Raw genomic sequence first — 27,997 nt, 5'->3', positions numbered from 1 at the left:
ATGTTATAGGGTAGAATTATAGGTATTTAGGAGATAGTGCTGTCCTTTGGTTTGATAGGTATATTTAAGTTGGTCTATATAAAAATATTTCGTTTTTAGTTTAATAATTCAGCAAAGATTTATTGAAATTGGTTATGATCCAAGCATTATTGTCACTTGTAATAAGGTTGAACGATTGTATCGTAGGATGAACAAATCCTGATAACCAGTCTGGTCTGTTTATCAGTACCAAATAGGCTTCTGGGTTCGATTTTTAAGCAAACAGATAAACCATAAGTTGACTTTCTTCCTGAATTTTAACGTTTCTTTGGATTGATGTAAAATTGTACTTTTTTGAAGATAATAAATAAATTTATAGGGACACATTATTAATTATTTTAAAATGATTGTTTTATACCTATATTGTCTTCGTATTCACATTAAAATTTTTTTTTGTAAACTATTAGGATGAAACAAGCATAAATACAATTGGACGAAAAGCAAAAGCCACTTCCAGTTGATATATATCCGTGACCAAAATAGTAATACCGGTTTAACAGACTCTTCACAGGACAATAATTTTTACAACAGGGCATATGCACTGTCCGTTGCGCTCTAATAATGGTATATAATGGAATGTTGGCTATATTGGTACCGACGATATGGTACAAAAAAAATTAAAATGATACCAAACTCCTTACTTCAGTGGGCATTCTCCTTTTGACTGTGTTTGTAAAATACATATTTGGACGAAACAAGCATAAATACTCATACAATTGGACGAAAAGCAAAAGTCACATCCAGTTGATATATATCCGTGATCAAAATAGTAATACCGGTTTAACAAACTCTTCACAGGACAATATTTTTTACAACAGGGCATATGCACTGTCCGTTGCGCTCTAATAATGTTTTATAGCTGAAGGGAATGTCGGCTTCATTGCCAAAAGAGAGAAGTTACTGTACGTATGGGGGTTTATAGCTACAAAGTATTGCCTAAACTCAGGGAGATTAATACGGTGGTTATATTTGATGTCTGCCTAAAGTAGGACATTCTACGTAAGGAATTTATCAGGGATATATGAGATGTGGGGTGAGGGAAGGTCAAATCAAGGTTATTCGAGTTCACAATAATTAATAAACACAGGTGGTAAAATAATTAGAGAATTATTATAAAAATAAAAAGTTAGATAGCTTAGAATATAGCCTATTTCACTCCCACAATGAGGACTAATCCAACGACACCTAGTATATTAAAATCAGGGCAGGGCATTATACTATTGGAGTCCTCTACGCAGCGCCGAGGCCGGCCACCGGGGGGGTTTTAGTGCGGTAAAAGTCCCACATAACCCCGTGTCGCTTCCACGGCACCGGGTACCTTTTCCCCCTCGAAAAAAAAAAGAGGGCACTATACTTTATGTCAAACGTTATATTTCTGAGGAGGGTAAATACATTACCCTCCGCAGTTCACTAAATATCCAATGCACTAGGGTTATAATATATCACTACTATAACCTGGAAAGCGCTAATGAGTCAAGTTTCTACATATCCATTTGCGTCCTACACCTTCACAGAAATTGATGGATCGTCCCACCCTATTAGTGTTTCTCGGTAACGTTCGCGTGACTCACTGGGGTGTACTGTACATGTTCCATTTTTTATCGCGACATGTGGCTTGGTTCACATTGTTTTCAGTGGATTTGATTTTAAACAATAGTCGTTATAGTTCTTTACGTTTTAAATATCTACTTCTTATATAATATAAGAGTAGCAGACGTGTATGCAAGACATGCAGATGGTAAGTGGCTACTGCCGCCCAGGGACATGCGTAATCAACTCCAGATATGATTAGATTCCTACCTGAGGTCGGTCACAGATACGCCGCTACCCCTGAGGACTAAGCTGGAACACCTCGGAAAAGTCTGTCTTCCTTACCACACCCTTCAAAACGGAACACAGCAGCGCCTAACACTGCTGTTAATATGTAGAAATAGGTGTGACGGTGGTGCCGCCGGAGTCGAACCACGAAGGGTTCTACCACCTTCAAATTCCTACCTAGCTAATCAGGCAGGTAGGAATTTGAACTACCTGAGGTCGGCCACAAATGCAATAAGTGTAGCGGTGGTTCCGCGGAAGTCGAACCACAAAACTCTTTCCTCTTCTACTCCTATATAAAAAAAACTCGAGTCCTATATTGTACAGGTAAATTTGATACAACTGGCAAGCCTGTTCGTTAAATGTGAGTTACGTTCTAATAGGTGGTCACTATAAAAGGTAACATGGAGCAAAGGTCACCTAATTAATTCAAAATTTGACCTCTTAAATATACCACGCTGTAAGCCATCCTTCGGATTTACTAATTTTAATATGCCGCATGGTTTCACCTGCATTTAAAAATTTTATGGCATTTTCGTAATATTCCCTCTATTCATTATTGCACGTGAAAATCTAATTAACCATTTTTATTGATATATATGATATGAATGTTAGTTACCGTACTCCTCCGAAACGGCTTTACCGATTTTCACTAAATTTTATATGCATATTCAGTAGGTCTGAGAACTCGGCCGGCTACTAACTGTTTTTCAGACCTAAGTGATAAGGGTTGCTCTTCCTTAACATTTTTTTATTTATATGGCAACAAAACGTTTGCCGGGTCAGCTAGTATTTTTATACAAATAAGTAAGTAATGTCTTAAACTTCTACATAGTTATAAAAAACCCTACATAGAGTTCAGATGTTCTTTAAAATCCCCAGATGACAGTCTGCATATCATCTGGGAGTCTAGAAATCTAATTTGTAGTTACGTCTGCGTCTAGAAACATATTGGCTATTCCAAAGATATATAGGTACGAGACACATTTCTGTGTTATTGAACTCCTTGCTTTTGAATATTTGCAACTTAATTATGGCAAAAAATACTAAGCTATATTTCTTGGGTATCATAATAAAAAAACATGTGGAGGAATATGATATATTTTCATAAATATTTTATAACAATGACAATTAACAGTGCTCCCGAGTTGACTCCCATCTTAACGCGTTTATTCTCGCTTTCCTATACCACAGGTGAAGTACCGTCTTCGTGGAAGGTAGCCCTCGTTCACCCGATTCCTAAAAAGGGTGACCGCAGTGACCCGGCTAATTACAGGCCTATTGCGATAACCTCCTTGCTCTCAAAGGTAATGGAGCGTGTGGTTAATACCCAGCTTCTGAGGTACCTCGAGGATCGCCAGCTGATCAGCGATCACCAATATGGTTTCCGCAAGGGCCGTTCAGCTGGTGATCTTCTGGTGTACCTCACACACCGATGGGCGCAAGCCGTTGAGAGTAATGGTGAGGCGTTGGCGGTTAGCCTGGATATCGCAAAGGCCTTTGACCGGGTCTGGCATAGGGCCCTTCTCGCGAAGCTTCCATCTTACGGTCTTCCCGAGAGGTTGTGCACATGGACAGCCAGTTTTCTGTCTGAGCGGCAAATCAAAGTCGTAGTTGACGGGTGCTGCTCAGACACGAAGCCTGTTAATGCTGGCGTGCCCCAGGGCTCTGTCCTCTCTCCCACGCTATTCATTCTGCATATCAATGACATGTTGCAAAAATCTAGCAGCATTCATTGCTATGCAGATGATAGTACGGGAGATGCTGTGTACACAGGCCGTGCAAACACCTCTCGGACTCTCGTGGAGGAAAGCAGAATCCGACTTGTGTCTGAAATCGAGAACTCTCTGGAGCAGGTCTCGACATGGGGTCGACTTAACCTTGTTGAGTTCAACCCCACGAAGACGCAAGTCTGCGCGTTCACCGCTAAAAAAACCCCATTCGTCATAGCGCCACGGTTCCAGGGAATTCCACTCACCATTGATAAAAGTATAGGGATCCTAGGAGTTGACATATCGTGTGATGTGCAATACCGGGGTCATTTGGACGTTAAGGCGAAGTTGGCATCAAGGAAGCTGGGCGTTCTGAACAGAGCGAAGCGGTACTTCACTCCGGGGCAACTCCTTCTGCTTTATAAGGCGCAAGTGAGACCCCACATGGAGTACTGCTCGCATCTCTGGGCAGGAGCACCCCAATACCAACTTAACCCACTTGACTCCGTACAGAAACGCGCAGTACGAATCGTCAACGATCCGAGGATTTCCGATCGGCTAGAACCTTTAAGTTTACGGAGGGACATAGGTTCCCTCTGCGTGTTCTACCGGCTTTACAATGGTGAGTGTTCCCAGGAACTATTTGACCTGGTGCCTACATCACCGTTCCTCCATCGCACCACTCGCCGAAGGATGAAGTTCCATCCACACCAACTGGACTCGTGGCGGTCCTCCACGGTTCGATTTGCGCGGACGTTCTTGCCACGGACGTGCAAAATGTGGAATGAACTTCCTTCTGAGGTATTCCCGGAGCGCTATGACATGGGGCTCTTCAAAAAAGGTGCAAAAAGAGCTCTCCTTCAAAGCCGGCGATGCATTGGCGACTCCTCTGGTGTTGCAAATGTCCATAGGCGACGTTGACTACTTTCCATCAGGTAGCACGTCTGCTTTATCGTCAGGTTCAAATATAAAAAAAAAAAAAAAAAAAAAAATTATGACAACTGGCTTCCCGTACCCCACCATACCACAGATTAAAAATCACTCCGTTACAATATATTTGATTTTTATTTTGAAAAGGTAAGTATACTTTTTTTGATTCCACTATGGAGCCATTACTACACTTATTTCTGCCGAATAATCAGTGTTAAGCGCTGCTGTGTTCTGCTTTGAAGGGTGTGGTAAGGAACCCATACTTGTCCATAACGTTCCAACTTAGTCCTCAGACCTAGCAACACAGGTAACCAACCTTAGGTAGGAATCTAATCTTATCGAAGTTGATTACAGATGGCCATGGACGGCAGTAGCCACTTACCATCAGGTGGACTGCTAATTTATTAGCTATTTCGACATAATAAAAAATAGAAGCTTACGGTACACCCCCTAAATATGTTTTATGTGTGTGGTTATGTATACTAACAGTACAGTCACTAAGTATAAAATGTTGATATACTTTCTTTCAATAAAATCTATAAATGGGGTTTCGTACCTAATTGTTCAACTTGTATTTTCCCCGTCTATTTTTGACGCTAAAAATAATTCGTGTGGGTGTTTTCCTGAAAGCTGTTTTTATGTTAGTGGGCGTAAGATCATATTTCTTTGTAAATAATACTTTATCGATACTTAAATATTTCCATTTACTCTATTTTTTGTTCGTATTTCTTAAGGTTCTACATAAGACGAGCTTTTGCCCGCGGCTTCGCTCGCGTTACGAAGTATTATTTTCATCCCCTATTTTATCCCCTTGGGGGTAGAATTGATCAAAATCCTTTCTTAGCGGATGCCTACGTCATAACATCTACCTGCATGCCAAATTTCAGCCCGATCCGTCCAGTGGTTTGGACTGTGCGTTGATAGATCACTACGTCCTTTGAGTTATATATATTTAGAAGATAACTTGATGTAATAAAAGATCAATCACAAATAGTTATAACAAAGTGTTAGAAGCTTACCCGATTGCGGAGGGTAATGTTCGAGCGTTTGTCTGTATGTGTATATGTTGTATGTATTCGTATGTACATGTATTTATCACATATTGTTTATCACCCCCTACAGCCCAAATGGCTTGAAGGATTTTAATAGAGGAGGCGTCATTGGGCTATATATTTAAGCAGTCTGATTTTTTTATAATAATTGCTAGTTATCACAATTTTAGTAAAATATTATTTGTTTTGGCTTATATGAAAATATATTAAGGCATTTGGGACATTAAAATTTAATAGAAAATATTCAAGTGATTTTATTAAAATTATGTATATTAAAATATTCATAATTTTTTCCCAAAATTGATACAATATCGTATTCGACTCAAGAAATCAAAAGCGATACTCAATCGAGAACAAATTATGAAAGCCGAATTCAATCTAACCGGGAAGTGGAGCTTTCTAAAGCTTAAAGTAAAGTTTTCCATTTAAGAGCTTTCATAACATCCGATCCGGTATCGGTAAAGTGCTCCGATAGTCGTTAATACTTGTTACGGTATTTCATTTTGGTTTTAATCTCGTTTTAAATGTTAATAATTTAGATTTCATGTCTTTATGATTTTCATTTTTTGTGTTTTATCTGTCACTTTTTAAAATAGTTTAAGTTTTAAGTTTTAGTGAGTAAATAAGGGCTTACCTTGGATGCTGAAACGACTTTGACGGAATTTTCAGATGTAAAAGTCACATCGAAAAATTTACCTTTACCAGAAATATGTACTAGCACTGTTTATATTTTGGAAAACTGTTTATTGATTGTGCCAGCGATTAACACACAATATTTAGATCAAGGCAAACAATATTATGATAAAATAAAAATATTACTAGACACTGATTACTTATTACTTATTACTGACATTTTCAATAACAAAAAATGACAGTGAATACGATCCTTTATAACAAAAAGCCGTTAAAAACCGCGGTAGTGCAAAAACACGCACACTATATAAATAATGTACGAAACCCTTCCCTAACTCACGCCCTTCCGAATTTCTTAGCTCACCTTCGAAAAAAGGACTGAAGGGCAGTACGAGATGCGAATAAGTAAACAGCCCAAAACAATACCAGTATGTTGGGAAAACGTGTTGGGTGTGCATACTTTACCAATTAGGCTCAAACGAGACGAACATGGAGGTAATTTTAAATAGGCATAACCACTTGTTTCACTGTGGTCGAGATACGAGAAACGAGTGAAATAAAAAAAATATTTTATATTTTCTTTCAATCCATACTTAATATTATAAAGAGGAAAACTTTGTTTGATTGTTTGGTTGTAATGAATAGGCTCAAAATCTACTGGACCGATTTTAAAAATTCTTTCACCATTCGAAAGCTACATTATCTACGAGTAACATAGGCTATATTTTATATGAAATATATTTGATAAATACATTTTGAGGCGGTACAAAGTTTGCCGGGTCTGCCAGTTCAGTTATAAACCCGATGCAATAAGAAATATTCCAGAGCCGGAATATTATGTCAAGATTTATTCACACCCAGGTTGAAACGTAAAACATATTTAAAATCAGTGTTTGAAGTTATAGAAAGAATTAGATGCTGCCGTCTTCGAGTAAAGCCACGACTATATGTAGGTTAACATTTTTTTTATAATATGGGAGTAGCAGACTAGCATGCAGTCCACCTGGTGGTAAGTGGCTACTGCCGCCCATGGACATCTTTATTCAATACTAGATAGGATTAGATATTATCATGGAAGAACATGACTTGATATTACAGTCGTAGCAACTAGTTATCATATATTTTAGCTATCTTAGTAAGTAAAATACTAACTAAACTAAACTAAGTAAATAAAAAGTTCAAAAATCTCGCACAAAAGTTGTTTTGCATTGACGACTTTATATCAAAAATAAATCAGTGTCCATGTCTTATTAATTATATCTAAAAAGAAGAGAGAAATGTTATTTTTTAATTTATTCTACCAAAACACATTAGTTCATTTCCCATTTCTATAAAAAACAGCGATAGGCCTATAAAAATATCTGTATATTTCCCAAAAATATTTGATCGCTTATCGCATATTTACGACGGTCGGAAAAGTGGAAAGCCGGGATGGAGGCGAACACGTATTTAAATGTAAGGAAAAGAAATAATAAATGAGTTTCTTTAAGGGCTACGCATACGCAAAGGGAAATTGAATATTTTATGTGAGAGTAAAGTACAAAATTGGCTGCCAATCCACCTGATGCTAAGTGGTCACTGAGCGCAAGACGTGAGAAGTTTTACTTTTGGAGTTTCAGGAGCAAATTAGCAGTCCAACTGATAAGAGGTAGGCACTGAAATAGAGATTTTTAATCAATCTCAAGTAGGATTGGATTCGTAACGTTTAACGTTTGAAGACATTTATTTCTCATAAGATTTTACAAAAAATCACTTACAGGGAAATTACAAAATACCAACAGATTTAAATGGGTTAACGTAGTGTAAGTTAATAATTTGAGTAACTTTAGTTAGCGTTTTATTATATTTCGTACCTGAGATCAGCCTCATATATACGAGTACGTTGCTAATCTTGAGAATTAAGTTTAAGTTTACAAAAGATGAGTCTCCTGATGAAAAGTATATCCTTTACTGTGCTCTTCAAAGAAGATTACAGCACTACTTGACTCTGCTATTATAAGGGAGAAAGAGGTAGGGCGACCAAAAAAGACAAACGATACACTAACTTTAACTGACACACAGCATACATTTTAGAAGTATAAAACTTTAGACAAATGTGCGTATAATATTGAGATATTAAGAAAATATATTTAAAAATCTATCTCTAAGCGGGCTATACAATATATGGAAGCTAATAAACGGATAATCCAAATATATCCAAAGATGACGGTGCAGTGAAGACGCTAAATTTTCACCCATCATTTTTCAAATAATTTCAACGGACAGATTCATTATACGTCAAACGTCACTCAAATAAAAGACTAAGCCTCGCCCAAACAATAGGGTTAAAATGAGTAAATGCAGAAATAAAAAGAACAAAAGAGAAATACACAAACGGAACCATCACAATCATAAACGATGACAATACGAACAAGAGTCTATTAACAAAGTGTAATAAAATTGTGTTTATTGTAGAAAATATATTGAAAACAACTATCATGGAAACATGTTTATAGAAAAATGGTAAAAAGTGATATATTTTTTGAAGCGTGTATAGCCCTAGGGCTCGTGTAGAACATGAATGGTCTAGAAAGCCAAACAATGAGAATCGGATATATACCGATTGATCGCTAGTGTCCAAACTTATGTCGCTAAGTCATAATACTTTCTACTGCTTCTGCATTTGTTTGCATCCTATTGTTCCTATACTCTGACAATAAGTGCAAACATTTAGAAAAATATTTAATTTGCTAAAGATTATGTTAATTTGTTTTTTAAATATATTGCACGCGTCTTTGATCGTGACCTCAATAAACATCGCAAAATGTATACTGATTTTTATTGCTTTCATCCATACATAAAACTATATTGTACAGTCACGAGCATAAATATATTACTATGGGCACATTAGCAAAAATATCTGTCCTAAGAACGAGTTCAGTGCCCATAGTAATATATTAACGCTTGTGACTGAACATAGCAAACGATTCATAAGATAAAAAATAAAGACAATTGAGGCAAAAGTTCTATTTGATACAACGTTCTAATAAATAATTCTTTATGAATCTGGGAACATAAATATGAGATATTGAAATCAAAATCCACTTTATTTCAAGCGCACTATCATCGCTTGAAACAATTCGCAGTAACTGAATGCAAAAAAGAAAACAAAAGGAATGAACAGACGGAATAACAAACAATCTCAATGCGACATCGACAGCGATAGTCGTATTGTGAGTTGGACATAAAAATCGATGTTTAGTTCCGTTGCATATTCTAGATATAGTTCTTTATTGCGATTCGTTTCTAGCTATTCCTTTGTAGAATTTGTTTCAATAGTTTGTGATATGGGGAATATGTTTAAGATATTTAGGTTCATGTTATTTTTTGTCGAATATCAGCTACAGAGAGTAAACATAAATAATATTTCAGAATTTTATTTTATTAATAAGTTTGTTTGGAATACATATTCTTTGAACTAATAAAATGATTATGAAAAGTTATAAAATCATACAAATTAGAAATGGTACTGACATTAAATACATTATTAGAATGCACATTTTGATGTTCCTTTATTCTTAATCATTGCTTATTTTCTTTTATTTCTCTTTATTATTTCTCAATTAACCTTTCCATTTCATTTTAATGTATACATATATTTATACACTGTTAGCTTATACCATATGTTTCCAAGTTCTCAACCCTTGTGATTTCCTTTACAAACCCTCGTTCTTGTGTTTCAACGCAATGCTCTACCTACTGTTATATATTCTTATCTTATGATCTCTCAAAATCTGTTACGTCGAGAGTGACTCTCAGCGCTCATTTCAACAACATTTATTCTACTTTCAAGTTAATCTTTGCCATTTTCAACAGCTTCTATATGTCTACGTGTATTAACGATATTGTACTCTAAGTCGTGACCGTCTACGGGGTTTTATTCGGGAAAATTTTGCAAGAAATCCTCGTCAGAAATAATGAGGTGGTTTCAACCCTGTTTCATATATACTTGTAGAATGTATTCTACGAGGGTGTCTTATTATGATATTTCGCTTCAGAATAGCAAATTTTCACATTGTTTAATGAAACTTATTTTAAAACCCATTTTGCTTATTCGAAGTATAACGATAAGAAATATAATAATAATGAGAGTGAGTTAACGTCACAGGAATTTCAATAATAAATAATTCTGCCAATTAGCAATGAAGGAAACATAGTAAGGATTATAGACTATTCCTTCTCATTCTGATAGGAGACTCGTGCCCAGCAGTGGGACAGTAATGTGTTGACTATACAAATCGATGTTTACACTGCACACTCTATTCAAACATGGAGCCAGCACTCTCGTCGACTTCGCTCTCGTCCTAACAAAGTATATTTGAGGATGAAACAAAGGACCACCGAGTAAAGTGATCCAGATAAACTCACACGACTTATCATAAAGGACGCTCAAAGGTATTGTTTGCAAAATCCATTTTTCAAATGAAAATGTTGTTATGTTTTAGAATGATAAACCAGTGCTGGTCTCGACTGTATTCTAATGTTATGTTTCCAGATTCTCGTTCTGTTGTTTTGTCGGGATGTGTTATAACATGTAATATATAATATATATCCATGTAATCCATGTAATATATATATCGAAAGTGGTGCACCACCGCCACACCTATTTCTGCCTAATTACAACAGTGCTAGGCGCTGCTGTGTTGAAGGGTGTGGTAAGGGAGACATACTTTTCCGAGGCGTTCCAGCTTAGTCATCAGGGTACAGCGCACAAAGAGTTCTAACAACTTCATATATTTTAGACATTATTTAACGGAAATCACATCATTTATGGGTGTTCGATCCTTTCCTGGTTCGAGTCCGGAAGTATCTATTACCACATATGCTGCGTTTCGATATGTAAGGGGTGGTAAGAGACAGATATTTATCCGAGGTCTTCGAAATTAGTCCTAAGGAGTTGCAACACAACTGTATTTGACTTCAAGAAGAATCCCCGTTATAGGGACTTGGTTACATATATACCATGAAGGCAGTGACTATTTATCATCAGATGATAATCCAATGTTACAAAAACATTTTTTAAACGTTATAAATAAAAGGCGGTCTCAAATGGGTGGTCCAATCCATCTAGCTACTGATGACGTTTCGCAATCATAAATCAACCACACCAACCTATAGTTTATACCGTTTTGATTAATCCAAAACACGAACGATAAATTATGGGAATCTTAACAAATCATTAATTGTGAAGTTGTGCTTAACAATGAATCACGCGAAAGTTAGGTTTTAATTAAACTGTACATAACTGACAATGAGTTTATAATTGCTCGGAATAAATTATTCGATTCGAGTGAGATCAGGAGGAAAGAGTTGCTACGGGAACAGCAATTAATTTCGATTTATTTACAAATTGTGACATTGTGTTCGTATTTGTGTCAGATTTGCGTAACTTACATCTGTGTGGCATTTGGATTAGAATTAGTGATAATGTTTTAATGAGAATAATTTGCGTTAGGTTTACAATTGCTTACAATTTCTGTCATAGTTTTAAGTAGGATTATGCAGTTGGTGTGTATGTGTGTGTGGGTGTGTTATTAAGTGTAGTTTACACTTATGCATAGATATATGCGTAGATAATAGATGCATCAAACGAGAATTGATCCTATATGATGTCTTCCCGGTGTGATGAATTCCCCCAACGAATTCCTATAACAGAGCCCAAATCAGACAAAACGGGACGGAGGGCTTCCTTGCGGTCTTCCTAGATGCACTAAGCAGGATGGAATAGCAGGTAAACGATTATGATGACGTCACAGTTCAACTAAGTATATTTCTTCACTTAGAACCTTTGGGTTACGAGCAACTTTCTGTCTCTCTCTTTGTCTTTAAAAAAGTAAAACGTAAAAACGCCTCCTGTAAATGGCGCTGATGACGTCACAGTTAAAACTTTTATGTGCGTCTCTATCTCTCCCTCTGCCTATTTGTGTGTGTGCAAAGGACGGAAGGTTTATGTGTGACTTACCTCAATCAACACGCTCGCCGCTCTGTACGCTCTGTCGGCGGTGTTCTGTGCTTGACACGTGAAGGTTTGGTTGTGGTGTTCTTGTTTCGGCGCCATCTTTATTATTGACCTGTCAAACGCAAGTTGTTAGGTTTAGTATTAAAGTAGCGACAGAAGTACACATTTGTGCGAATGTAGCAATGAATGTTTCTTTTTTGTAATATGGAAGTATTATAGTAAAGTGCTTCAAATTGATTTTATAAGGCTAAACACGATGTGGCAGTGGTGCCTCCGAAGTCGAACGAATGGTTGGTGGTTTCACCTGATTGCTATACATATTTCATTCAAATATTTTTACTCCCACTATTCGCTTTAGAGAATCGTCGAAAAGACTTTGGCCTCGCGAGGACCAACTCGGCTCATGTCCAAGAGTGAAATATGAGTAGTTTAATATAGAAAAACACTTTGGATTACTTAAATCTAGTTAATTGAATATAGCAGTAATGTAGTGTATGCCACTCCCTCTTGGTGTGGTAAGGGAGACATACTTTTCCGAGGCCTTCCAGCTTAGTCCTTAGGAGTAGCGGCGCATCTGTGGCCGACCTAAGGTAGGAATATCTAATCTTATCTGGGGTTGATTACAGATGTCCGTGGGCGGCAGTAGCCACTTACCATCAGGTGGACTGCATGCTCGTCTGCTACTCATATAATATAAAAAAGAACTCCCACAATTTAGTTCAATCCAATAGCAACACATTATATGTTTAATTGGTCAAGCCGTTTGGGCTGTATGACATTGTAAAGAACAAGACATTCACACATTTGTTCTAAAACATTACCCTCCGCAGTCGGATAAAAAACAATTTGTATTATTTTGGACTATCTTAATCTATTGATTTTCGTCTCCCCGTATCAAAAAATTTGGAATATACCATTAAAATTAATTAATAATGCATAAATAGGTTCCCAGGTCCATTAAATCTCTATCAAGCAACACTTCAATCCTGATGGGGTCAGTTTTAACCGTATATATTGACCCAGTTGCATTAACACGTGCCCAGATTGAAATATCAGCTGATTCATTAAAAATATTGCAAATGAATTTATTTTTGGCATCAATTATGCGGAATTCTGAAGTGAAATTTATAAGTTTTACACTTAACCCTAAAATGCTACAAAAGTGCTATATAAGTGTTTGTATACTGGTGTAGAATATAAAAATTCCACTTATAGTTCTTTGTTTGGCTGGGAATTGAACTTGGAGCTTTTGAACTGGCTAGAACAATGAAGAATGTTAGTGATTATTGGCAGAACCGTGATCGGATGATTTAAATCGCCTATACTGCATACAGTTAGGTTAAGCATCTGAATAAACAGCTTAACATGCTTTATTGCTTATGAAAACATCTAAATAAACAACTATCTACTTCCAATGTCATCATATCTATACTATTAATAATACTTATAGTTACAAACTAAAATCCACGCTAAAATTGATCAAGAAATATCGTAAATCGGTACTAATGAGGAGAATGTAACAAAATTATTAAAATCATGTATCGTAATCGTGTATGTCATCGGTTCTTGATAAGTGTTCAAAATTTAAAATTAATCGGACCGTTGAAAGCGGGTAAAAATCGAGTTCAAATATTCTGTTACATACTTACATATCAAGCTAATAAAAGCTTGGTAAAAATACTTATAAATTCAAATATAAAGACTAAAATCAAATTCTAATAAACTTCCTGTTGCGTAGAAATAAATATATACGAAGTGTATATTATTAATAAACATTTATAATTCCACTAACTATAAGTCGTAGCTCAAGTAAATTAGACTTAAGTAAACCAAAACTTCACCAAACAGCCATAATACCAGTGGAAATCAAACATAAATAGCTATCAACTGAATAACACTTCTCAGTCAACATTAACATGTAATTACAGGTGCGGTGTCGCAGCCAAGTTCTGTAATTAATCCATCAACAAATACAATTAGGTAACAATGCAAACACTTGTAATGACAACCCTAATTTCAATTACAATGAAGGGTCTTTTGGACCGGTTCACGTTGTCAATGTACTTATAGTAAGTAGTGTGCAAATTAGTGTTACACGATATGCATTTATTGTTAATCTCATTATTTCTGTATGGCACAAGTTAAATGATTTTTTCGCTGATTTCTCGGAGTATCAATTAGTGGTAAACTACAGTACTGGACAAGAATTTGATACGAATGATAAATGTTTAAGTTTGAATTTGCTCTGCGCTGACCAGTCTCCGATTGGTTTCGCACACTTTTGAGTAAATTATGAAACTATCAGACACATTGATTGACAGCCTCAAATAATTGATTTGGAATTCACATAAAGGACTTAGATTCAAAACTAGACCTCAAGGAATAGATCGACCTATACATCTATCATTAATAAGTCGGTAATCGTAGTGTAACTATAAAATTCTTGACAAAAAAGAACAACAATATAAATTCACATATCCATAAGACAACACAGTACAGAAACAAAACAGCTCAGCTCACTTCCTCCATTTCCCTTTTGAAAGTTTAAAATTAAACCGTATTTATAATTCAGAACTCACCTGGCGGTGAACCTCTGGCCGTCAGACAGAGGCTCCACTGTGTACGTCACGCCTTGCGTCAAAACTCCCGCGTTGCTATCAACCCATGTTATCTGAAAATAACGTTATGTTTTAACGATATAACAACACTATATTTTAGGATTTGACAAAAATAGCATATTTTAATAGGTTCGTTATATATGTTAAGACAAATTAGTATTAGCGAATACTTTTTAATGCTTAAAAACTTTTCAATTATAATTGTAATCCATTACTGTAATTTAAATTTATTTAATATATTTTTGAAATAAATACACATCGATTGGTTAAGTTGATTATTCAAAGAATATTAAAACAATATATTTGGAAAATGTTATGAAAAACAGACAGGTTTAAGTCCATAAAATTTTGAGCATAAAAATGTAATATAAAAATCTGATACCTCCGATATAATTACGAATAATATAAGAATAATAACAGCTCAAATATAAAAGGTTATTAAATGAAGAGCGCTAAAAGTAATCAAATTAAATTATATTCGCTCAGTATTGACTGCACTCTCGTTCAATTATAATGAAATAGCTTTAAAAGCATTTAGCGTTATTATTTTACTGTTAATAAATCGCTTCAATATCGAAATTAACATTTTATTAACGGACTATCAATTTTCCCTGACGTCACTCGGGTCGAAACTTTATTTAAAATTTTGAACTTGGCTTCCTAGCTTCATATGATTTATACGAACATTCTTATTGGTATTTTGAGCGCAAACAATACTACTTAGAAAAGACAGGCGATTTTTCATAACTTTATCATACTCAAAAGCTAAAATATCCTAGAATAAGGTAGTCTTTCTACCACAGATAGACAAGGTAGCTGAGCTATGGATCAAATTCATCAAAGGATTGCGTCATTTTCATTTGTTTACTGTAGTTTAATTCGACTATTACTTTTTCTGCTATAACTATTTATCGTTAGAGCCACACTCTTGCTAAGCTAGGCACTATACGATACCAAAAATACTTTACAAATTACAATTTGACTAGTAATACTAAAAACGGCTATATGCGAGTACTCATGATGATAAAACGTCAGTCATATGACCGTCGACTCGTAACCCAAAAAGATAAAAGGTAACAGCCGTAAAAACGAAATGGTCGTAGAGTAAGGCATGCATCAATTAGGATGAAGAGTCCAAGATCTAAGCCAACTGAGAAGACGTCTGCATATACAGATGTAGATTTTACGTTCTGGTCTAGTGCACACTGCAATATACGAAATACTAACTTAAGATTATTGTTCTTAGGAGTAGCACATGTGACCCCTCTTGAAAAAAACGTCCCCTTGTGAAGGATACCAATTCTATTCTGGGCAGGATACAGACACCCGTAGATTGCAAATGTCAATTATCGCACAGAGAAATGGATTGCAGGAGTGTGCTGAAAATACTCCATATGTCACTCTCCTGTAGTTACTTACTGATATCCAACCCTTAGAAGTGGTGGAACAACCGCATTGCGGCAATAATAAATGTAACGCTAGCACCGAAAATATACACAATTTATATTCAAAATAAACGCTCCAACACTAGATTAAAAACAAATGTGGACTAGAAAATTCTAGACAAAGTCTGTATAATAAATGCAGATCCGACTTAAGCACGATAAATAATTTCAGAGCTGACAGCGTAAAATTTCATACACAGTTACTTAATTTCAGCATGAAAGTAACAACTAGAAAATGTATGCAAATCCTAAGCGAGGTTCTTGAAATTCTAAGCCTTATGTTGCTGATATACTAAATTCATATAGGAGTTAAGCGCTGCTGTGTTCTGGTTTGAAGGGTAAGGGAGACATACTTTTCAGAGGTGTTCCAGCTTAGTCCTCTGGTGTAGCGGCGAAAATGTGGTCTACCTCAGGTAGAAATATCTAATCCTATGTCAGATTGATCACAGATGTCCATGGGCGGCAGTAGCCACTTAACATCCGATGGACTGCATGCTCGTTTGCTACTTCTATATTATAAAAAAAACTTAAGCAAGTTTCTTAAAATTCGAAGTCTTATATTGTTGATATGCCAAATACATATTTGGTAAAAGCGTTGCTCCCTTTGGGGCCCTCCTGTTTCGTACTGACATCATTTTCAATTTAACCCCTAATTGTATCCAGGCCCATGGGGAACATACCTATTCACTCCATTTGAATAGATTAAACGAAACATTCCCAGGCTTATCACCAGTACAAATAAATTGGACGTTGACACCAGTTTAAATAAATTGGGGGTTTCAGTCTCGAGTTAAAATCTCAAAGGATTTAACAGATACGGATTCTGCTGAGATATTCTTAGAAATACATTTGGGACGCCAAGCAGACGTGTCTCATCATGAGCGACAAACGATCTTACTCCCTGGGTAGAAACATTTACATTCAAATGTGAATTAATAATGCACATAGTAATCATGTATACACTACACTACATACATTTTGCTAGATGCATTTTGTATCAAAGTTCAAATTCTATTACGTCATTCTATATCGAATATTTTTTTCAATGAATGCAGTATTCGATAATTTGGAAGTGAGTAGATTTACGTATTTCAAAATGTTCAGAGAGTTTCATAACATTTAATTGTTATGTAAGCTTTAGTTCAATGGACACTACAATTTGTCTTATTAATTAACAAGCTGTTTCATCGAATCTTTTTTCTAAAACAAAAGCAGCCATGTTACTTCTTATAATGTCACCTAATTACCTGAAAATCGATCCAGCCATTTTTAAAATTAGTCGCAAGACACAGGCAGAAAAAAAATAAAAATAACAGTTTGATTTTCGTTATAATTTTATATGAGTGCTGTAAAAACTGTTATTTTGACATTACAAAAGCCTTCAATTTTATTCCATTTTGTTTGGATTCTTAAATGAATATTCATTTGTAGATAGTGCGTTCCTGTTACTGCATCGCCCTTATCGTTCCCTCTCTCTTTGTTTCTCACTTCTATTTATAAAACCATAAATATACTACTCTAAACATTCCTCTCATCGGTTACACTTTCGTAATAGAACAAGACTTTATCTGGTTAGACGATTCTGCTAAATGAGATACGACCAAATAGAAACCATCTAATGAAGGATCTTTTAATTAGAATTGATGATAGCGAATTTGATTGAAATCTTGTGTTTTGGTTGTTGATATAACATCTTTGAAAGTCAAAATCTGACGAGTAAGATGGTTAAAGTGGTATAGATTACATAAATTAAACCGTATTGTTTAAATTTAATTATGCGTCTTTATACTGTCAAATATATCGAAAATGTAAAATTATAATAAATAAAAACAGAGAATTAAATGCTTTTAAAAAGCAAACATGGATAATAATAAAATTTAAATGATCATGGTAAGAAGTCAGCTTTCCTTTGTAACACAATAAATTAATATAACATTGTAAATTCACAGAAATAAAGTCCGCGTTAAACTGCTGGTCCATCTGAATATAGAAGCGAATCGCGTCGCCGTAGCAAATTGTACACACCTGCTCGCAACAACTTCAAAGCGGACTAGTAGTTTGGCGCGAACTATACCTCTGAAGTGGTTAGAGAAAGTCTTTAACAAATAAACGTTGAAAATAAAAGTAAACCCTAACGGCATTAACAGCAATAATTACGTAGTAAAACTAAGTACTTCAAACCGTTCACCGACTCAAACCCGCCTGTTTAGATCTAATTAAGGGCTGTTGAATTTAAGCACGGCACTAAATAAGTACTTGGGAACATTTTTGCTGCCTAAATTAGCAAGACTTTAAGTACAAATGGTATGAACTTCTTTCCTTTCTCGAGTTTTGCTGAGATTTATTAATTGCTCCTCGTTGTTTCCTCATTATTACGACCCTAACCATGACTCGGGATTTCTTTGAAGGAAATGTAAATTCTCTTTTCCGTAGTATCATTTCAGCGGTATGAAAATACTATTATATTATTCAATTTGCTCGCTTCGCCAACATCAGTTCCTTTTCTATTTATAAGAATGAATTAATTAATTTCAGCATTTTTTGATTTCTTTATAATATTCTGAGTTACTAAAATTAATATTCATATTTCTGCTTTATATCGATAGTGTGATAGGTAGCTCTGTTCCAGTTTGAAGGGCGTGGTTAGTGAGACATTTTTATCTGAGTAGTTCCAACTTGGTCCTCATCCTTGGTAAAGCATCTGTGGCATATCATATGTAGAACTCTAATCTTATCTGGGGTTGATTGCAGATTTCCATCGGCGACAGTAGCTATTTACCATTCGATGAAATGCATGCTCGACTGCTATTTCTATATCATATAAAAAATAACACCAAACTTGAATATCATATTTTGTCGTCAAAAAAATTAATGTTTTCTAAGATCAAATAAGATAAGCAATTGATGCTTTCAGCAAATGAGATAAATTAAACTACCCAAATAATTACTGACGTCACCAACCCGCAAATGTTTCACTGGTAGGCTTAATTATTCACAAAAGGGGATCAACTATTACCAAGTAATAAATTTGCTGTGTGCTAAGACATCACACTGGTGTGTTGCGTGTTTACACGATGGCAGTGTGTGCTCCTGGCATACTTGATGGGACTAAATTCGCCAAAATACGTTTAATTATAGTAATAAAAGTAATTTATTTAAATGTAACTCTTACTTAATAAAAGCTTAAACTGTCACACAATGCACAGCTTAAAACATTTGAAGGAGAAGTATGAAGATTTGTAGTAAAGATTTTTATGTATAACGACAAAGAAAAGTAACAAAGGTTTTTGACCATCCCCTAAAGAGATTAAAAATATTAATGAGACTTTTTAGTTACAGCAGAGCCTAAATATCTCAATCTAGCGCCCTGGACTGAAATCCTAGGCATATACCTTCATAATACTCGCAAAGATGATAATTTAACAACTCAACATTTATTCATTTACTCATTATTACGTCACAACTGGGCACAGATCTTCTCTAAGAATGATGAGGATATACGTCATAGTCTAGAACACTGGCTAAGTGTTTGTTGGTAGACACCTTCGATCCTCTAACAGAACTCACATAAATTCGAAAAATTAAGAACTCATCTGGAATTCGAATAATGGACACCGAGTGTGAGAGAATTCCAATTCTCTCGGCTGTCACAGTTTATAACAACTAGCTCCGATCTAACCCTTCTGACTCTGCAGAAGCGACCCGTATACGTCAGCAAGACAATAATGGTTCCATGATAACTTTATTTCCTTTAATGCCTACAGAAAATGAACATGACACTTCCCGCGATGATAAAGCCCTCAAAGCCTCTATCTCGCCCAAGTCGCAGCCCGCCATTGTACTCAACTACAGTCTAATCTCCATTGTTCTAAAGCAATCTTCGACTCCCACTTCTGATACCGACTCGAGTGTTTCTAAGTCTGAATTACTTTATATACTTATTTCTGTTACGTCTGTTTGTTATGTATGTAATGTACTTCATTGTCTGTACGCTTCCTACATAGACGTGTGTATTGTGATAAAAACATATTTTTTGTTAACTACGACCATATTTGTAACGACCATTCATCTACGACCATATCTCAAAATATAGTTATTATATACTTTGGTAAAAATTGGGTTGTCTTCGGGTAAAAAAAAATGAATTTATTACGATCCAGAAATTCAATTTTATCGTTTTAGAAAATGCAAAATAAGATACTACTGCAGTTTTCAGAGATTACGGAAATCATGTAATTATGTAAAGAAATCATGTAAAAGATAAAAACTTAAAAAGAGAATTAAAGAAAGAGACAGTATCAAATTTATTTCTACGTAATACAATACAATGTAGAAACGATACCTACACAACACTATCGGATTCACGTTATGAACTACGAATCCTATACCTATCCCTAAATTATGTCTTCAGTTCAACTAGTCGAAAGCTCGCCATTGTGTTCAAACAGTCTAATCTGCATTGTACTAAAACAATATACGGCTTCCACTTCTAATGCAGGCTTGAGCGTTCCTAAGCCTGATTTTGAATTTACACATTTATAGCTACTAACTCGTAACCGCGATTTCGAACGCATGAACTTTAGTAATGAAATTGAGTAAATTCTGCATGTTAGTCACGGTAAAGGTGGTTAAAGAGACAGTATTGAAATTCGATTTCATCTTTGATTTAGGTGACAATGTGGACTAAGGCTTCAATCTTTCTTATTTTGAGGATTTGGTATTCTTCCCTATCTTATTCATTATTGTCAATATACTGATCGTCAAAAGCTAAAGGCCGTAATGATTGTACTATGAAAATATGGGTTGTTGATTATGCATACTGATTTGGACATTTTAAATCCCATGTGCTCTAACAGTCTACATATTGTAATACAATGACATAACAACTGGAACCAAGTGATTGACATGCCCCAGAAAAAGTAAGGGGAAAAATGACGCCCCAAAAATATATTTCTATTTGTAACTAAAATTTGAATTCTTAATGAAAGAAATGCGAATGTATATCTTTATGAGAAATCGGTAGAATTCATTAATGAAAGCTGAAAAGCTGACAAGTCGGTAACCTACTAAACGTCGAAACGGCGTTCTCTTGCAAAAATCTCATCAAATTCTCTGAATGGTCTAGATTTTCAATCGCTGTCTCCGTTGGTTACTCTAGTTCCACTCCAAAATGACGTTTGTACGTTTTAGCATACACTGAAAATTGCTTTAAGGCTGACGGCAAACTTTCGACTTCAATGTGCAATTCTGCCACTATTTCACAAAACTTAGATAGACAGCATAAATTGGATAGTTGGATATGTTTCAAATGACAAATAAATATGTTTAACATCAAAATGTTCGGTTTTTTAAAATCATAAATCACTAGGTCCACACAAGAAATAAATTAATAATATTTTGTTTTTAATAAAGCATATTTTATAAAATCTATCTAGTAAATATCACCTTGTAATACTAGGACATTGAAATAAAACTTTAAATAAGATATACAAAGAAGCCCTAAGACGAACAGCTACTTTTTCAGATTTTTAAATGCGATACAGCAAATGAAAACAATAAAGAGCAAAAAATGCATTTATAAACCTAAGACCGAAAAAGCAACACTGTTACTGTTTAGACGTGAGTATGTAGATAGCCTAAAATATATTTCGACGATCAGCACTTACCTCGGCTGGCGGTTTCCCTCCAACTGAGACGCACTCCAGTTTGATCATTTTGTCTTCTGTTGTAGAGTAGAAATTCCCCTCCACTATTTTAGGTTGCTCGGGCGGAACTAGGACTGTGAGGCGGGCGTAACGTGACCTAATTGCGGGTTCACCTGTACAAAGAGTTTTAATTTATTTGCCGAGAACATAGTATACATTACTTTGAATAACGTGAAATATTAAAGAGGAGACATTTTGGAGATGCATTGTTGGTCGTATTTGTTAAGAGATTTGGTAAATTAAAAGAGGACAGGTGATATAAATAAGCTATAAATATAAAAAGAAAAAACACAACGAAAGAAAAACGTTATAAATTGCAGGATATTATGGTAACAATGTCTAAAGTAATAGATCACTCCTTATAAATATTATCGTGTTATTTTTCCACACAGATCACTATTTTATATCTAAACAGGTAAACAAATACCTATTGGGCATATTGACGACAAACATGAGTATGCCGCGTATTAATAATTTCATACGTGCGTTGTAGTCTTAGTACTTACCAATATCACCATATATTTCTCTATTACCTCACTTTCTGTTACTTTACCATATTTCTCGTTTGTATTTTTAATTCCTTTAGAAATAAATTAAATTCCAGAGACCTCCATTTTGAATTTGTAATGCTTTCTCATTGCTTCTTCATTCCCAAGTTATATTTTTGTTGTAAATGGCCGAGTTTATTGTTAGCGTAGTTTTGCGGTTCAACTAGATTATTGTGTTTAGAATTGGGAACTAGTGGGTTGGTTTCCCTTTTAGATTCAGCGCCGAGTTTTAATGGACTTTTAACGAAGTTAATAATTTATCACTTGTTCGTACGTTGCGGGCGGACCGATAAAATTTATACACAATCCTGTTTATTGTAGGTATAATAAGAGAGATTGCTTTATTGTTTTGGAGTGGTTCCAAGGCGACGAAAGTAGGTATTAAAGTTATGAATTTAATTTCGTTTAAATAAGCTCTATCAGAAATTGACTTTTCTAGACCAATCTACGGCAGATCGATGATAAATATGAGAACTAGAGAGCAGTCACGTAATATAGACAGAAATTGGTTACCGCTTCAGTCGGACCAGAAAGAGTTCTACTATCCAGAAAGAGTTCTTCAATTAATTATTATGCACCTTAAGTTTCATTTGGGGACAAAGGGACAGAATTCCTTCCGAATAGATGGACTGGTGATCTAAAGAAGTGAGCAAGAAATATCTCCCTCAATTATTCGTATGCTTCCAAATGGATTCGAATAGAGGCTTCAAGTAGAATTCCCATTTGAATTCCATGACCTAACAGCAGTGGCTACATCAAGACAACAAAAACTATTGCCAGCATAAATAAAACTACTCTTTTTACCTTAGATTACCTTTATTACATCATATAAAAACATCCATTAGACTATAAGTTTCCAGTTTTCTGAAATAGTTTTCCGTAGCGCACAAAGTTTTCAATTTATTTTCAATACAGAGAAACCCACTTACCACCATAAATCATTATTGATTTTTATTTCCTCGTATAATAACAGTGGATCTTATAACTTTCGTTCATAGGGATCAAGATTTATTAATTTGGTTAAGTTTATAGGCTCGCTGCAAAACGAGATTAGTAAAGAAAAAACTGTTTATATAAGAATAGTTAGAATAGATTTATAAAAATACTCAAGACTTAAAGGAGAAACCTAAATTCGTTATTTAAATTTCTTTCTGACTGGAATCGAAACCTAGCGTAGCAATCAGAACCTGTATTTTTCTTTTTTTTTATTGCCATAAAAAAATCTAAAGAAAAATTACAATTATGATCGAATTTTGACAACGGAGCGATCTCATAAAAAAAAACGTACTTTAATATAATTTTAACCCTAACACCAATTAAACTTAAAATTAAAATGAAGTAATTTTCACTGACGCTCATATTAAAAACACATGAAAGTGTATCATAAAAGGGTCCTAAATAATCAAAAGTTGGGCCTCAGAGAGCCTAAAGTTTCGCGAAACAGCGGCCGCAGTACAAACTGGGGTCTGAATCACAATTTAATGGTTCAAGCCAAAGACAATGAGACCTTCGGATAGTTGAACAGCCCCCCAACTAAGTTTGCAAGTTAAATAGTGCGAAGTTGTACAATTTCGCCGCAAGCCAGTTGTCCGTTGTACAGATAAAACATTGTTCCATTACTTTTATGTAAATCTTTTATCTAGTTTTCAGGCTAGTGCGTTAGAGGGCGGTAGTTTCTTCGCGAACTATAATTCTGAAACTACGCTATTCTCTCATGTACTATGATACTTTTATGTGCAAAAAATATGAATACTTATCTCGAGAAAGTGGTAATATATACCGGGAAGAGCTTTTGTGTGTTTTGTTCAGCTTTTGTCTCGGAAAATATGTTTAAAAGCTTCCGTTTACCGTCTCTTCCTAGTACTAAAGGTGTAAAAGTTACCTACAAACCTTAAAGTCAAAGACATTTTCAAAGTTTCAAGTTTGGTTTAGTGTCTTGCGTAAGTAACGAAATTACTTTTTAATTGTAATAATTAACAGATGGACTTTTAAGAAACACATTTGTGAACAAACAAACAGACGAACAAACGAACAAACAAAATATGTTTAAAAGCTTTAGTAATTATTTAAAGTGCAATAGGGCAGTGTCACGAATTTTAATGAACAAATGAACTAATTTAACTCATAGAAAATGTTCAGTAAGACTGAATACAGGAAACCATCGATCTTTATAACTAGCCGGAAAACTTTCCTTAAATGGAACGAAAAGAAATCGCCCCCAAATCTTCAAACATAAATTCCAAATTAAAAATATGAATAAACGCAAACGAAATTTATTTTTTTTAAAACCACGTCTACGCTACACTAACTACGCTAACAGCCTTATTTTTAAAAGATTTTTGGTTTTATTCAGGGTCTAAATAGTAAAAACTTGGGTTTAATTTTTTCCTATTCTTTTCTTTGTACGTTGGCGTTCGTAGAAATTAGGGCGTTGTTCATTATTTTTACTTTTGATGGTTCTAAGGCTAAGATATACAAAATTTAATATCTCTAACAAAAGAAAAAGCGACTAATTAGTGTCTAAAAACTCTAAAACAACCATCTTAAGACATTATAACCATTGATATCTACAGACACAAAACGTTTCGTGTCAGACAAGGTCATATTTTTCTGTACAATATTTTGGCAAGCACCTGTGTCTGATACGTATTATGTCGATACAAATACATTAATAGTGTAATAATAGTTATACATTTATTAATGAAACAAAGTTCATTGCCACATCAAACTGTCAGTTTGTGTGTTCATTTCTCAGGAACTACGTAAAGGATTTTGATATGGGTTTGACTAATGAGTAGGTAGATTCCTGATGGTTTGGATATATACCTAATGTATGTGATGTATAGATTTTATTTTAGCGCGATAGATACGAGATAAATAATAAAAAAATGTATCTGAAATTCAATATACATGAATACCGATGGCATAACTACAGTATTTTTCTGAAATTCATAATATAACCAATTAAAAAAATATTTATAAAGTTTTAAGTAACTACTCTGAAACTATACCCTATCAACTCAACATACTATTGAATTTGTGAAAAATGCTAAATGCTAACGGATCAAATGCTTAACATAAATCTAATATCAGTCCAGCAAACGCGACAATCCAATCAACGATTCCAGATCCGAATACACTCGCGGAAAACCTAAAACAAATTGCGCTAGTCCGGACAATATTTCCCCAAATCCGGAATTTAGTTAACCGGATTAAAAATCAGATAAACAAAACCGGACCGAGAGCGAAAGCATCCAATTAGTTTCGAACGCTCATGGGTGTTATCATTGAGCTATGATTGAGTTTTCTGTATAAATCACGGAAACAGATCGACTTCATATTTATCGAGAGATACAGTAGATACAGAAGTACATCCAATTAAAGGAAATACTGAAGCGTTTGCTGAGAGCCTGAATGGAGATGATAAGCAATATCAGTAATGAAGATAGTGAAATTAGTAATGAATTTAAATCCGTGTCCGAGTTACATGACAAAGTATGGATTTTAGACATTTTCCTAAGTGGGCAGAAATCCGTGTCCTGTAGTGAGGTAAGAACAGTGTAGAAATCAAATACATTAATCATTAAAGCGGTGGTATAATAATATTAAATAATTCGACCTACTCTAACAGTTCAGGGGTAAATACCTAACTTCCATAGAACTGTGTTCTGCAGAAAATAATGTATTGGTTATGAATTATATATAATTCAGAAGTTAAATTATTTAAAATATAACTCAAATAAGATATTATTATATTTTATCGAATATGGATAAAAATCATATGATTTGATACAGAAAAAGATTACATTAGTCTGATATGGTTGTGAAATTATATGTTACTGAAACTATATTTCATTAAAAAGATAAAATGCAGTATAAGGATTAATTTAATCTTTGATGGCTTCACGACAGACACGAGATAAAATAAAGATAATTTGCGGTCGGGAATGAACGAGAGGCGATAAAGGACTTTTCCGGAAAAGACAAATAAACCCAAGAGATTAATGCGATTAACTCGGATAAACCAGTCAAGTAAAGATGATATTTTCTCTTCATATTATCTATATTATTATTCTAAAAATAGCTATATTATTGTATTCAAGTGTATTATCAGAATATTAAGATATTCTAAAAATTAAATTAATTAAAATTGAAAGCCGTAAAATTAGGCATAAAGTTTTAACTGTATTTAAGGCATTTAAGCATCCCGAAATACCCAAAAAAATATATGAATTAGTAATCGTTAATATTAAAATTTAAATTAAATCTATTGCCATGGAAACAACAAAAAAATTCAACTAAAAAGACCACGTTAAAAGGCTAAAAGTAGAAGTACTGTTAAAAGGACAATATCAAGAGGGAAGAATGACAAAGGGCCTATGTAAATTAATTTCATGGACCTTTTCGACCTGAATAGAAGATCCACTTGATGTTGAAAGGATCGAAGTTCTTGACTGAAGAGCGTATTATAAATTCTCATAAACGTCTTACGGTAATCCAGGACAATACAATTGTGGTGAATCAAAGCAAAATTGACAATTAAATGTAAGGACAAATTGTTAAGAGCAATTATCAAATGGGGAGGTAACGTTTTCAATAAGCACTTTTATATTTATTAGGTGGTAGAATCTTTGTTATTCGATTTCCGAGGCACCATTGCTACACCTATTTCAGGCTGATAACAGCAATGTTAAGCGCTGTGTTTGGGTTTAAATGATGTAAGGAGACGCATTTTTCCGAGGCGTTCCAACTTAGTCCTGAGGAGTAGCGACGCATCAAAGGCCAATTTCAGATAGGAATCAATTCAATCTTACGAGTATATATTATCTCGTGGAAACGTAAAAATATTTTCATGCTTCATATTTAGATTCCGCTGTCTAATATCTAACGTTAATATTTTATACATGAGATTTTTCTTTGAATAGGAAGGTGTAGTTTTCATTCAGGCAATTTGTATTTTCAGGGGAAGACTACTTAGACTATTTAATGAGATTTCTCACTCAAAATTAAACGGTTTTTCGGACTTGAAAGCGAACTTGAAGTGTGAGAAATATATGTAACACGTGTTTCTTTTCAAAAAACTAATTATATTCAAATTATAATGTCGCCTAATATACATTTTTTTCGTCTTTTTTCAAATAATAAAATCAATTGATTTGGTGGTGGTAGCTATTTCCATGATATACAAGTTATTGGCAATGAATCTATTTTTAGCACCCTTAAGAGTAATACTGAGAAAATATTATACTGATCTGATGGAATTAACAGGAAACTATAAAACTTTATAATGCCGCTGCACCTGAGATTAATTTAAACCCACAGTTTACTTTAACTCTGATTTACAGTATAAGGCAATTAAGTAGCACAAACGCAATTTTTCATTATAATAAATCTGACACAAGCTAATCATTTATCAATTAAATCGTTCGAATTTATCACATAAACTGTTAACGACATAAAAATACCAAAATAAGAAATGTTAGTTCCCTAGTAACAAATTGA

At 34.6% G+C, this 27,997-nt stretch overlaps 1 protein-coding gene across 2 annotated transcripts in view; it reads right to left on the bottom strand.

Moving 5' to 3' along the window:
- Positions 1 to 27,997, bottom strand: part of rst (irregular chiasm C-roughest) — a 130,474-nt gene that overhangs the window by 29,766 nt on the left and 72,711 nt on the right. For both annotated transcript variants that reach the window (XR_012102707.1, XM_073077789.1), the window contains exons 5-7: positions 21,909 to 22,060; positions 14,759 to 14,850; positions 12,183 to 12,291 (exon numbers count right to left, since the gene is read on the bottom strand). Coding sequence is in view for 1 of the 2 variants with exons in the window: in XM_073077789.1 (XP_072933890.1) it covers positions 12,183 to 12,291; positions 14,759 to 14,850; positions 21,909 to 22,060 (353 nt within the window). In the remaining variant the exon portion in view is untranslated. The remainder of the gene's footprint in view (positions 1 to 12,182; positions 12,292 to 14,758; positions 14,851 to 21,908; positions 22,061 to 27,997) is intronic.

Source organism: Epargyreus clarus, unplaced genomic scaffold (genome assembly GCF_041222505.1).
Source record: "Epargyreus clarus isolate Ecla_fem2 unplaced genomic scaffold, WU_Ecla_fem_2.2 ptg000011l, whole genome shotgun sequence".
Classification (NCBI taxonomy): Eukaryota; Metazoa; Arthropoda; class Insecta; order Lepidoptera; family Hesperiidae; genus Epargyreus; species Epargyreus clarus.
This window is presented reverse-complemented; position numbering and strand designations above follow the sequence as displayed.